Source organism: Semicossyphus pulcher, unplaced genomic scaffold, assembly GCF_022749685.1.
Source record: "Semicossyphus pulcher isolate SPU_LCO1_2020_fin unplaced genomic scaffold, fSemPul1.0.p SCAF_13, whole genome shotgun sequence".
NCBI lineage: Eukaryota > Metazoa > Chordata > Actinopteri > Labriformes > Labridae > Semicossyphus > Semicossyphus pulcher.
In genome coordinates this window covers 8,382,515-8,396,408 of record NW_027211637.1, presented here as the reverse complement: position 1 = coordinate 8,396,408, position 13,894 = coordinate 8,382,515, and the positions used below count along the sequence as shown (strand labels likewise).

Here is a 13,894-nt window from a genome sequence, read left to right as displayed (position 1 = left end):
TCTTTGGGCTATGCCATTAGTTGTCATTTATTGATTATCACCTGCTATTTGATTTCTGTCACCTGTGTTTGCCACCTAGATGTCTGCAACCGAAAACTATGAATACAATAGTAATACAGCCTTGAGAATATGTCATGAGAGGCTTGTTGCATTTGCAATACATCTTGTCAAGCTTTAACTGTAAATAAGTGTCATAGTTTAATCAAATGAAGAACATTATATTATTTAAAGGTGTCCAGCAGAGTGTGGCAGCCTGTGTTTGTGTGTGTGTGTGTGTGTGTGTGTGTGTGTGTGTGTGTGTGTGTGAGAGAGAGAGAGAGAGAGAGAGAGAGATGTATATGTGAGAATGAGATTGAGTGAGAGAGATTTGTTATATCTGATGAGATGAGCGATTTAATTATGGCCACAAAATGAACTGCCCCCGGCTGCCCCCGGACCCCCCTACAAGGTGTGAGGTTAGCCCCAGATGTATTTGGCTAAGCCCCAGATGTTTTCCTGAAGTCCTAAAAACGCCCCTGCCGCACGGCATGATAACTCTGATAAACTACGCGTGGATCACCTCCGGCTCATCTCAGTCACAGCGTGTGAAGACGTATTTTATGCTTTATAAAGGGTTTTCACAGAAATACGGGACCGATCACAATGTTAAGTCAGGCGCAGAGCCTGAGAAACACACAGATCAGTCACTGCGCTGCATGATTATATATTTATTATATATATATATATATCATATGGATCGCGCCGTCCCTCTCGTCAGCTCGTCCCGTATTATAAACTTAGATGCAGTCTCCTCAATGAATAAATACAGATATGATCTGTCTGTATTTCCGTGCGTGTGACCGTGATTTATGCGCATGCGTGTCGAACCCCCCGGCCCGTCAAAAATAATATTGCTACTATCTGGTCCGTGTAGTCAAAAAGGTGGGGAACGCCAGCTCTAATCGGTAGAAGAAATAATATTTGAAATTGGCGGAGGTTTTCCAGGGCCCATTGGAGAAGCGGATAACGTCCTCCAAAGGCACATAGCAAAACAATTTTTTTTCCTACCATAATGGCATTAGCTCCCCATAATAGCATGATAGGACTGAGGTTGAAAATCGTCGAACTGGCCCTTCAAGAATAAAATTTAAAATGATATATTGTACAATTTTATTGTAAAGCCTCTGCGCTACACACACAGCATTATAAATCAGACAAAGACATTAATTTACAATAAAACATATTCTAGGTAATAAAATAAAAAGGAAAATCAGACACTTTATTGGTTGTATCGCTAATGTAAGAAAAATAATATTTAAACTACAGTATATTAACAAAGAAATAAGCTTTTATTTTGTACATACATATGTACACATTACACACCTTCAGGTCAGTTTGATTCACTATCTTTATATTATCAGGGCACCTTACAGCTATTAAAACATAAATGACAGGAAGCATATTTTGCACCAGTGCATGCCTCCAGCATCCATGCCAACATTATTTTTGTTTTCACAGTAGATTGAAACAGTAGTTGTCTTACAGAACGTTCTGTGACACTTTGCAATTGTTATTACAGTCCAACCCATACTTATGCGTTGTAACATGAAATATATTAAAATGTAAATAATAAGTAATTTCCTGGGATTGTGAGTAACACATAGAAAACTCACAAGACATGCCACGAATAAGTCTGTTATCTTCTACAGTATCTGAAAGTCTTTAATACTATGAACACTATATACATTAAAAGCAAACATATTTGTAAAAGAACAATGTCTCGAGGGCATAATGCATTCAAAGACAATTTGATAACATGAGAAAAATACTTCTGTGAGAATGTTCATGTATAGACTTAAAGTATGAACAGGTAAAAAAATACAGCATGATATACTTATGTTTCACCTCATGGTAATTAAATGATGCTGGTTAGCAAGAGGTTCCCAAGGATGCAATGAGATCATTATGGGGCCTAATGGGGATTGACTGCCTTTTGGATCCTGCCACCAGTGGCCCCTCGAGGAACTGCAGATTTTTGCACTTCTGCATTGGCTTCATTTTTCAACACCTGTGGTTGCTGCTTGGGCCTATTTTGGATCCTGCCTCCAGTGGCCCCTCGAGGAACTGCAGATTTTGGCACTTCTGCATTGGCTTCATTTTTCAACACCTGCTGTTGCTGCTTGGGCCTATTTTGGATCCTGCCTCCAGTGGCCCCTCGAGGAACTGCAGATTTTGGCACTTTGGCTTTAGCTTTTTCTTTCAGCACCGGTTGTTGAGGCTTGATTTGACTCCATCGCAGAGGGGTTTCGTCAATCTTGCACAGAGTTACAGAGCCACTCTTAAACCAGAAGCCTGGATAGATTGGTTCAGTGAAATTGGCATGGAAGGTGTGTATGAGACTCAGCTCTCCTGATTTGTCACTGTAATAAGTCAAAGTACCAGCTTTCCAATCCAGATACACAGCTACTTTTTGGGAAAATGGCTCTGTAATATGTTTGGATGTCTTCCCATGAATGGCAGTGTATCCATCCTTCGAGCAGAGCAGACTCCAGGACATGTCATTGCAGCCCAAGCCACCTTTACTGTCCCATCTTCTACCCACTCCTGTATACGCCACTGCGATACCGACAGTCCCTTTCCACTCCACCTCCCAGTAGCAGAGGCCCTGCTGACGCTCATCACAAATTACCTGCGACCTCTTAAACCTGTCTTTGTTTTGAAGTCGTTGCACCTTCTCCTCCAACTTCTTTATAGTTTTCACCTCTCTGTTTCCATCAGAAAGAACAAGCCTCTTTCCTGCCGTATTTTCATCAAACTTTAGATCTCCATCATCTGATAGAGAAATGAAAAATAAAAAACTTCAGTGTGTGAAGTGTTTGTTTTTTTGTAAAGAAAAAAACTTTCAAAGATATATTAGAAAGTTTTACCTCTAAAAATATGAGCATGTCACATGTCAAAAGTGCATACTGTTAAAACCTATAGTGACAAATGCTCATTATCTGAAGTACATTCAAATTTAACAGGCTTAGGGCCCTACACGGCACACAATCTGGGCGCAAATAGGCACAAGGCGCAAAGAGGTTAGCTTGAGTCCCTGGATTATTCATAGGTGTGTTTTCGGCATAACATGAATCAAACCAATCATTGTGTAAACTGTCATTCCCTGCTGTCAGCCTGGTGTGCCTGCAGGCAGGCGTGTTGCTATTTACACGGCGGATTTCAGTCTTTCTTCTTAAATAAACCGGACCCCAACAGGCATATTCAACTTATTTCTTTTCACTGTGTCCTTGAACATGCAGAAAAAGCACAGGTTACTGTACGATACATGTCGAAGCACGGATTGATGTTAAAGCCACTGAAGCAATCCCATTGCCCAACAGGAATGAAATTGAAAAGAGGCATGCTGTGTACATGTACACACAAGGCACAGCATTATTTACTTATTTAAATTTCCAAGCGGACAGGATCTTATGTTTATTAAAGTTCTGTGTGCTGACCATCAAAGAAAGGTCGGCTTTAAATGTTTACTTGTTGTTGCTGCTGGATCACATGGCTTTATTGTCTCCGGCATGTGTAATTGGTACTGGACAATGTTTTAATATCTGTGGGCACAATTGTCGGTGCCACAGGTAGTTTTGTTTGAGTATGGTAATTAATTACTACTATTAATTAATACCTCCTAGTTGCGCATGTGTGAGTGTGTCTCGGTTTCTGCTGTATCAAAGACAGCGTGCGTCAGAATGAACGCGCATTATGGAGAGTTAGGTGTCGTTCTCGTTAGTTATTTGCCCGTGTGTGGCTCAAGCGGGAATCTCCCTGACGTGAAGCAGGTCTGTGTGGAGGCAGCGGTGAGCTTGTCCACGTCTTCCTGCACTTCTCAGCAGATCGTTAACAAACTGAAAGCAGTATCATGATTTAAGGAGACGAGGGAAACAAAAGCTTGCAGCCTGTCCCTTAAACAACGTTTTTTCACTGTATCTGCAAACACAGTTTTTTCCTTATGAGTGGAAGCGCTGCTGTGCGTCCCCGTGTGAGTGACAAGCACAGACTCCGCCGATGTATGTCCATAATGTGCCCTCTAAATAACAAACACAGACTGCGCCATAGACTTTAGACCTTGGACCAGGTTTTTGTTGGTCTAAGGCGCAGTCGCTTTCTGCGTCCTCAAGTTAGCAATGCGCCACCCGTTTGCCTGACCACACTTCATTTCAAAACCAACATGCCCACAGGCGCTAATGGTGGAGCAAGATCACTTGCTATTTACACAACGTGGGCGCTTGGCGTGACAATGACGACTGCGCTGGGTGGAAGATAGCAACGACACTTGCGCTGTGTGCTTTGGCGCCTTGCACCGGGTGGACAATAGGGCCCTTTGTGTCTAAAAGTATACTGAAGTGATACAATTTTAGAAATCGGTGCCATGAGACTTACATTTCTTTATCCCTGGCTTTAAACGGTGCTGTCCACAATGGTCCAAACTGCACAGGAGAAAAATAGTGTTAAAAGGCTTTGGCCCATGAAGAAAAAAACATGAATATAGGGCTTCTGTGATTTCTGAGAGGTTTATAGGGATGTGCCTTCAAAACATAAAAGGCCTGTGATTAGGGGTTGCAAGAAGATTGTGGGTTGACGCATACCTGCCGCTAAGTGTTTAGGAGAGGTGTGTGTATGTGGAGATGGCTCGATGTCAAATGATAACGAGTAGAAAAATGCATTTTATATCAACCAAATTAATAAAAAAAGACTCAGACACCTCTAGTGTTAACAGGTGAGCTGAAATGGTATACATTATTCTGAACATAACACTAATGAGTAAGGTCGGGCAGGCTTACATGTCAACAAACCTGACACATCCCAGGTTAAGGAGAGCAACACCATAGACAGGCTTATTTAATTTTGAATCAGTTTTCAAAGGGAGGCTTGCAAGTTACTTCAAGCTTTTGCCATGCTTGTATTGGGTATAAATAAGAGGTAAAATAAGGTGATAGGATTAGGCAATTTTTTCTTATGATTGTAGTCCCCCTGTACATATGATCACAATGTGTTCTGCAGGTATTTGCACCCTGCAGAAACTTGCATTTTATATAGTATACAAATAGCATTGTAATGCCAAGTGTATATTTGATCTTAGTGACACTACTGCCATTGCACATTTTCTTAACAGCACTAAGGTGATTCTTGAGTGTTTCAAAATGTAGCCTACTTCATAGTATAAAAGTTTAAGTTAAGTTTTGGATGTAGGTTGGTCTTATTACAACAAGGAAAACAAGCTATTGCTAAAATGTAAACTTAGTAAAGAAGCATTCCATCTTCTCTTACCAGAGTGTATTCAGGCTCATGTTTGGATCCTCCTTTATAGCGGAGAGCATCGCCGCCCCCCCGTCTCCTGGATGGTTATAACTCAGATCCAGCTGTTTCAGGGAGGAGGCCGTGTTGGATCTGAGTGCTGAGGCCAGGAAAGAGCAGCCTTTCTCTGTCACCTGACAACCTGACAACCTTCAGAGCACACACATGTAAACACACAGAGACACACACACACACACACACACACACACACACACACACACACACGAGAGTTATGTGGTTGGAATAGAAGTGTCGTGTTGTAGGTTACCTGTAGTACCTGTAGGCATATTCACATAAAGATTGTGGGTTTCAGCCTTATTTATGATTTGTTTTTAGTTTTGTTCTGGAGCTGCCTTCGTGCCTATATAGCTAAAAGGGTTTGCCAGCCTTCCTACCTTCCAAACCTGTCTCTAAGTTTTCTATTGGGTAATAAATAACTGTATTGCACTGCACTTCCTGTCACCATCAATGCCTTGACAGAACAAACTACCTGCCATTGACCCAGCTCACTCAGACAAAAAAGTCTTAGATAAGATCATACAGTTTGTCATAAAGATGTTTTGAGGGAGGTCGCTTCTGTTGAGGTTAGAGAGGCGGTCCTGTCAATGATACACAGGAAAGTGTCCTTACCTGGGTAGACCACAGACTTTCTTATCACCTCTCCAAGTCTGCTTGCATCATGTCTGATAGCTTATACCTTACATCCCTGTCAACAAGGATCTTTCTTGTTAGCTGCCAATCTGATTCAAAGCCCTCAGCCTTCTACTCAGCCAGCTCTCCTGTCTGTTAAACTCAGCTCACCAAACAGCTTTTTGAGCCTTCAGCATTCCCATCTTGAGCCAGCTAGCCTGCCAGTAAACCAGTGGTAATCATGGGTACAGATGTCATCAGCCCTCTCAGCTGCCCATTGCCTCAGTGGTACAGCTATCCATCATTCCAGAGCCCAAGCTGCCCACTGCTGCAGATCATCTGCTGTCAGCAACCTGGAGCCTCTGATGCCCAGTGCCATGGAGCCCTCGACCGATGATCCTGGTCTGGTCTGATCTGGTCAACTTCCTGCCTGTTCTCCAGAGCTGGTTAACCTCCTACCTCCGTCACTGACCCTGAGCAGTCTTACCTATGTCACTGGCTGTCTGGTCATCCTCCTGCCTGTCCTTCGGAGAGGCTTGGCCCATTTGGTCGACCTCCTGCTCATCCTCCAGAGTGGCTCCCCCAATGTGTTCAACCTTGAGCCAGTTCACCTGAGGGGATCTGCATTGCTACAGCCCTGCCCCCAGGCAGTTCGCCCTAGAACTCCTGCTTCCCCTTTTCCCTGCCCCAAAGTTGTCTGCCTTGGGTCTCCTGCTGCGCCTATGCCCAGACCGCAGTCTTGCTGCCTTAAATCCCCAGCTCTATTCCTCAGCTCCAAAACCACTTAACCCTTAAACTCTCCTCCAGACCCCCTTCACTAACCCTACCTCGTGTTCCTAATCAGCCTGATGGGACATTTGGAATCTGACTTTTTTGAGGTGGGCATTTTGTTACAATCTGCTCTCATCTGCTCACTTTTCCCACGACATGGACTTTGCTCCTGCTCCAACTCTCCGCACACTGCTGCAGACTTTCTCGCCTTTTACAGATCCACACATGTCCACTGTTATAATCAGCCTGGGAGTTGAACTGACCTCCCCTGCCCACCTGCTCACCTGTCTGCATTCCTCTCCTTCTCCTTATTCCCTATATACTATCTCCTTAGTTTAATTGTCACTACGTGCTTTGCTTTGACTATTCTGCTGTATTGATCTGTATTTTTAGTTTTGAAATGTCTTTGTGCATAACTTGCCTTTGTTTACCCGCCTGTTTCCCATTGCTGGTTTTCCAGGATTCCTGTCTTCCAAAAACTACCCATAATAGCCCCCTTTCCTGTCAACAATATTGTGTGGGTTTTCTGTAACTTACAATGAAATGTACAGTAAATGTAATGCACACTTACTTGAGAATCTCTAGTTTACATTGTAAACTTTTCAGGCCATCAGCGAGAAGCTGCACACCTGAATCAAGCAGGTCATTATGACTCAGGTCCAGCTTGGTGAGATTCGAAGATGCAGAGTTGAGGACTGAAGATAAGAGACCTTTGCAGGATTCTTCAGTGAGCTCACACCAATCAAGCCTGTAAAAAATATTTGTAATCAGAAACTGAACTAAAAATAGCAGCAGTAGCAAACACAGAATCACTATTACAGCTTCAACATATTAATCCCTCATTTTTAACAGGTCATCATTAAGCTTTCTTTCATTCATTCGTGTGTATTGACAAACAAGGTTTGTTCCCACTTTGGGGGATTCAAAGCAGTTTGAAGCCCACCTTAACCATGTGACCAGACACAAAAGAGGCCTAAATTTAAGACTAGAACAGCCCCAGACGACGTCATTTGGTGTTAAATTATTCCGTTATTATTATTATTATTATTATTATTATGTGTAATGCATTTCCTTCCTACCCTGACTTTCCTGAATACCCATCCTGTACATGCCTGCATTGTCACAATGATTTAATTACATTTAGAAAAGCAGATAGATGCATTTTATTGTTGTTTTTCAACCTCAACGACACCCCCCAATCGCCCTGAGTGACATTGTTGAGCATTGGTACTTTCATCCAGGAGGAGAATAAACGCATTTGCTAATGGCCTGGTAAGCACACGAGACAATGGCTTGGACATCAAAACTAATTATGCACACAAGCACTTATCACGTGAATTTTGCACAAAAGAAATTAATAATTTTAGGCGGTCTTATTATTTAGGAAAGGCTAAAAAATGCTTTATAAATTCAACTTCGGTGACATGGAGATTATTGAAATACGACATTGCAGACAAAGCAGGATCAATGTGTGGAGGCATTGGAAATGCTACAGAACATGGACTTTGCGGACTCTGATGGCATGTCGGACATAGAATTTGAAGTTGAAGAGGAAAATGACGCGGCTGATTCTGAGCCTGAACTGGAGCTAGAGCCTGAGAGAGTGAGCGCATACAGCACACCGGCGGGACAGTGGACTTTAGTTTTTACATAACGTTTATAGTCTGACAAAAAGCATGATTATTTTCACTTTTATTTCTAACTATATTACTTACTCAAATACAAATGCTGAAATTGATTATGAGGGATGGAGAGACTTGAGCTCTGTGTGCAAAGAAGACCACAGGAGCAGTGCTTCGTGTCATTCTTTTGTTAGACAAATGTGATCATTTGTGCTATCTTCTTTGATTATTTCTTAGACATTAGCAAGTGAAAATAGTAGAATTTAATTTGCTTATAGCATCCCAGGTGCAACCTGTTATTAGAGCAGCTATCTGGCTTTGTTTGTTGGGGGTAGGGGAATAGTGTTCTTGCACGCACTTATAGAGATGTAAAGTGATTTGTCATTGGCCCAGGAATGAGAAGAAAAGGATACAGACGCATGAGCGTCAGAGTTGACCAAACAAGTACCCCACAAGTGCTTGGCAGTTCTGGTGTTACATTTTTTACCGGCTTCATTTCTATTGCATATACAGGAGTTTCTACAGACCACTGTCAGCCAACATGAGAATTTTGAATAGGTTGCAGATTTGAACTAAATGAACTTATCTTGTAAGAAGTGTATACCAAGATAACAAGAGTTTTTTGTTGAAGTGTTGCAGAGTACTTACAAAGCAGTTTGGGCGACTTTGACCACCGGCAACATTCCCAGAAGTACCTTCTCTGATTTCCGATACTTTTTCAAATCAAACACATCAAGCTTCTCATCTGAGGTCATCAGCACAAAGGTCAGAGCTGACCACTGGGAGGTGGAGAAGTTTTCAAATGTGACTGTTTCTGAGCGCAGGTACTTTTTCACTTCTTCCACAAGAGACTGGTCATTCAGCTCATTCAGACAGTGGAAAAGATTGAAATTATGATCAGCATCACTGTTATCTTCTCCGATCTTTTCTTTGATGTACTTAATTGTTTCCTCGTTGGTCTCCTTGTTATTTTCTGTCTTCTTCAGCAGCTCTTGAAGGAGATTTTGATTAGTCTCCAGAGAGAGGCCGAGCAGGAAGCGCAGAAACATATCCCAGTCTCCATTTTTGCTACCTAAAGCCTTGTCCACAGCCTTCTTGTAGAAGTCTGATGCAGGCAGATCTGCGACCGTTGAAGTGGGTTTTGTAAGCAGATTTTCACCACTGTTATTGAATGTGTGAAAGACATAGGAAGCTGCCAGGAACTCCTGAATGCTCATATGGACAAAGCAGAACAATTTCTGTAGGGACACCCCATGGCCTTCTCGTTTAATCTGAGTGAATAGTCCTGAGAAGACAGCTGCTTCTGTGATTTCAATACCACATTCTGTCAAGATTTCTTCAGTGAAGACAAGGTCTCCTTTCTCTAGACCATCAAAAGCCAGCTTCCCCAGAGAAACCACTGTGTTCTTGTTTCTTGTGTTCCAACAATCAGTCTCAGAACTCTGACTTGTCTCATCTCCGCCATACTTAACATTGGCCTGTCTGCATTGTAACAAAAGGAAGTATATGTACATGTCAGTCATAGTGCTGGGCATCCTACCTTCTTCTTTTCTTATCACAAAGTCCTCCAGAACTTTTGACGTGAGCCAACAGAAGACAGGGATATGACACATGATATAAAGTGTCCTTGAATTCTTGACATGTGACAAGATTTTTTCAGCCAAGTCCTTATCTTCAAATCTCTTCTTGAAGTACTCTTCCTTCTGCTCATCATTAAATCCTCGCACTTCTGTTACCCGGTCGACTTTGCTAGCAGGGATATTGTTGGATGCTGCAGGTCGGGAGGTGATCCAGATTTGAGCTTTAGAAAGCAGATTGCCTTGGATGAGGTTTGTCAGCAGAACCTTCACTGAGTTTGGCTTTTTCACATCGGACCAGTGTTCACTTTCATTGAAGACAAGATCAAGGCGACATTCATCAAAACCATCCAGCACAATCAGGATTCTGTACTTGTCATAGTCCTTTATTTCTGATGTCTTCATTCCTGGAAAGAAACTGTGAATAAGTTCCTCCAAGCTGTAATTTTCTTCTTTTCTCAAATTCAGCTCCCGGAAAGAAAGTGGAAACATAAAAAAGACATCGTTGCTGGACTTGTTCTCAGCCCAGTCTAGCATGTACTTCATTGTTGCAAATGATTTCCCAATGCCTGCCACTCCTGTTGTTAGCACAGATCTAATCTGTTTATTTTTTCCCAAAGCTGGTTCAAAGATGGCGTGATATTTAATGGATGTTTCTTCTGGTTTGAACTTAGCGCCTTCAATCTGTCTGGTCTCATGCTGGTCATTGACCTCTCCTCTTTCCCCCTCTATGATGTAGAGATCTGTGTAGATGTCATTAAGAAGAGAAGAGGTTTTCTGCATGTCGATACCCTCAGACACTCGGGTAAATTGCTCCTTCAGCTGAGATTTGAGTGACCATTGACTTGCAAGATCAGGTTTAACTGTAGAGGGGAAAAAACAGTTATTGTTGGAAGAAACTAGCCAGTTGTTGTAATTACAAGTTAAGAGTGCAATTACAGTCAGGTATTAGTAAAGTAAACAAAAACAGCCCTAGCATCAAATGAAGTTGTTGTAGTTGTTTTAGCACATGCTGGCCGACTGAAAGTGAAGCAGTGTTTAAAACACCAAGAATCAATGTAAGAAGAGGCTGAACTCACTTAGGCCGTTTGAAAAAGCCTTCTCTGCTGAATTGTGGTATCAGAGGTAGAGATTTCGTGAGCCGATCTTAAGGATTGGCATCAGAAACAATCATGTTCTGATCATATGTTTGCTGTACTGTGCTGCTGAAGCACTGCTCTTCATTATAACATCCTTAAGTTAGATTTTTCTGCAACATTAAGTATAAATTAGAGTGTATTACTACAGTTTGTAAGAAAAATATATTGGGCATATTGGTTTTGGCTATTGGCGGGCTATTGTTTACTTGCTTTCCCAAACCGGAAACTGTCGTCTGTGTTGCACACTGCAAATTAAATTTGAAACGCTCTGTACTACATACTACCGCCGAACGCAGTATGCAGTGTATAGTATGTAGTATATAGATGGCATTTCAAACACAGCCTTAGTCTTCTCATGTCCCTGTGCTCGTTCGTTGTCGTCTTTGGTCCCGAAACTTTGCTCCTGGTGTTTGCAGTTTGGATTTTCCTTGTGGCTGTTTTATGTTGGACTTTTGTTTTGCTTGGTTACGAACATTAAACCTTTGTTTTTGCCTTGTTTTGTATTTTTTAGTATGAGTTTTTATTATTAAATAATTTCATTGTCTGCATCTGGGTCCTCTACCTTTTTTGTTTGAAACCTTGTCGTGACAGTTAGTACTTCATAGATAATAAAGTTGTCTGTTCTCCCTGTATGTTTGTATTGTATTTCTATTCACCTAGAAACTTACATCTTATTTCAGAGGTTCTGTTGACACAATCATCAGGCAACTGCTTGGCGGCTTCAGGTCGCGAGGTTATCCAGAGCCGAGCAGAAGGAAGGAGATTTCCTCTGATGAGGTTTGTCAGTAACACATCCACTGAAGCTGACTCCCAGACATGGGTCAGTGTGTTGTTGTTGTCAAAGACAAGAGCTGATTGAAAAGCATCCAATCCATCCAGGACAAACAGAACTTTAAACTGTTCAAAGTTAGAGATCACAAATTCTTTAGTTTCCTTGAAGAAATGATTAAGAAGTCCCAACAGGCTGACTTTTTCCTCTCTTCTCAAATAAAGGGCAGAGAAGTTAAGAGGAAATATAACTTCATCATCAACTTTGGCTGTGCCCCATACTTTGTCTGTGAGCCACGTTAAAACTGACCTCTGGTCATTCTTAGCCCACTCTTTTATGAATTTCTGCACACAGACAGATTTACCAATACCAGCCTCTCCGGTAGTCAGCACATTTCTGATTGGTTGCTCTTTTGTATCTTTGAAGATATCAGATACTGAATTAACTTGAGTTACTGATTTTGCCACAGCTCGTCCATTTTCTTCTCCATTGTTGGACTCACTACTTCTGTCTTCTCTCAGGACGTGTTCTGTGTTTTCCTTGTTAAAATGATTCATGTCTTCATCTTGAATGTTTTCTTTAAACCTTTTTCTGAGTGCTGATATCAGCTTCTGCCGTCGCTCCAACGTCTCTGAATAAACAAAACAAAGTTCAGCACATTATTGATGAAGGATTGAATATTATGTCTCAACTTTCTTTATCATAAAGGCAATTTGTTTTAATTAGCAAGCTTAAATTAATTGCTATTGACAGGGGAAGTAAAATGTAACCAGTGTTTTAATAAAACTTTTTTTTTTTTTTTTTAACAAATTGGTGTCAAGTTATTTTAATGTCGTAAGAGTTAAAGTTTGATTGAATTTTATTTGAAAGTAAAAACTGCAAAAGCTGCATAAATGACTCACATAAAGAAAGACACACAATGCAGATCACCAATACAGGTATTAGTTACTACTGTCATAGTGTCATACCTCGACATTCTGTCACTCTCTGAATATATTCAGGAGGAATCTTGTCAGCTCCTGAAGGTTGAGAGATGATCCAGAGGAGAGCTGAGGGGAGCAACTTCCCCTTGATGAGGTTTGTTAGCAGCACATCCATCGAGGCTGCCTCCTTCAAATCAGTCAGGTCCTTGTTATTTTCAAACACCAGAGGAAGCTCACATTTTTCCAAACCATCAAGGACAAATAGGACTTTACACTCCTTGTAATTGCAAAATCCTGTTTCTTCATTGGGATTGAGCGATTGACGAAGCAGGTCTTTCATGTTTTGAACTTTGTCTCTACTTGAATTCAGCTTGCTGAAATCAAGTGGCACAATAAAGTCTATGTGTTTGTTTGATGTTCCTTGTGCCCAGTCCACCATGAACCTCTTTGTTTGATATGTTTTACCAACACCAGGAACTCCCTTCATTAGCACTGTTCTGGCCCCGTCTTTCTTTGGATAAGGAAATAATGCATCCAAAGAAAGCACTTTATTTTCCTTGTTTGTTGCTGCATTAATCTCATAGAGTTCTGAGTCAGTTTTAAGTCCTCTCAGTTTGCTTTCATGCTGACTGAGGATCGTCTTCTTCAGGTCTGCAGTGAGTTTGTGTGTGATATCTTTGTCTAAAGAAATGATGAAGACAAGAAAAAATCAGAATGCAGTCACTGAAATTAATTTTAAACTAACAAATTTAAATTAAATATGAATTTAAAAAAAAGATACAGTGTTACACGTTGTATTCTCAGATCAAACCTCAGAGGGAAGTGGCATGAGAAGATTGATATTTGATTAAGAACTTAATATTTTGTGTTTAATTTAAGTCCATTTGTATAAGTCTACTGATAGCAAAGCTATTCATGCAGCTTTCTTTGACAGCCTTCATCTGCACACATATACTTACATCTTATTACTGTCCTCCTGTTGACTGATTTATCAGGCAACTGCTCGGCAGCTGGAGGTCGGGAGGTTATCCAGAGCCGAGCAGAAGGAAACAGGGTTCCTCTGATGAGGTGTGTCACTAACACATCCACTGAAGCTGACTCCTGGACATCGGTCAATGTGTCCATGTTGTCAAAGTCA

The 13,894-nt window shown here is 41.4% G+C and overlaps 1 protein-coding gene across 1 annotated transcript; it reads right to left on the bottom strand.

Moving 5' to 3' along the window:
- Window positions 1-1,239: 1,239 nt before the first annotated feature.
- LOC138589731 (protein NLRC3-like) lies at window positions 1,240-11,848 on the bottom strand. Its single transcript, XM_069660150.1, has 6 exons — window positions 11,733-11,848; window positions 8,997-10,788; window positions 7,298-7,474; window positions 5,299-5,475; window positions 4,411-4,457; window positions 1,240-2,811 (listed from the first exon to the last, which is right to left on the bottom strand). The coding sequence occupies exons 2-6, from the start codon at window positions 10,706-10,708 to the stop codon at window positions 1,952-1,954; spliced, it is 2,973 nt and encodes a 990-aa protein (XP_069516251.1). The 5' UTR covers window positions 10,709-10,788; window positions 11,733-11,848; the 3' UTR covers window positions 1,240-1,951.
- Between the last annotated feature and the right edge of the window lie 2,046 nt (window positions 11,849-13,894).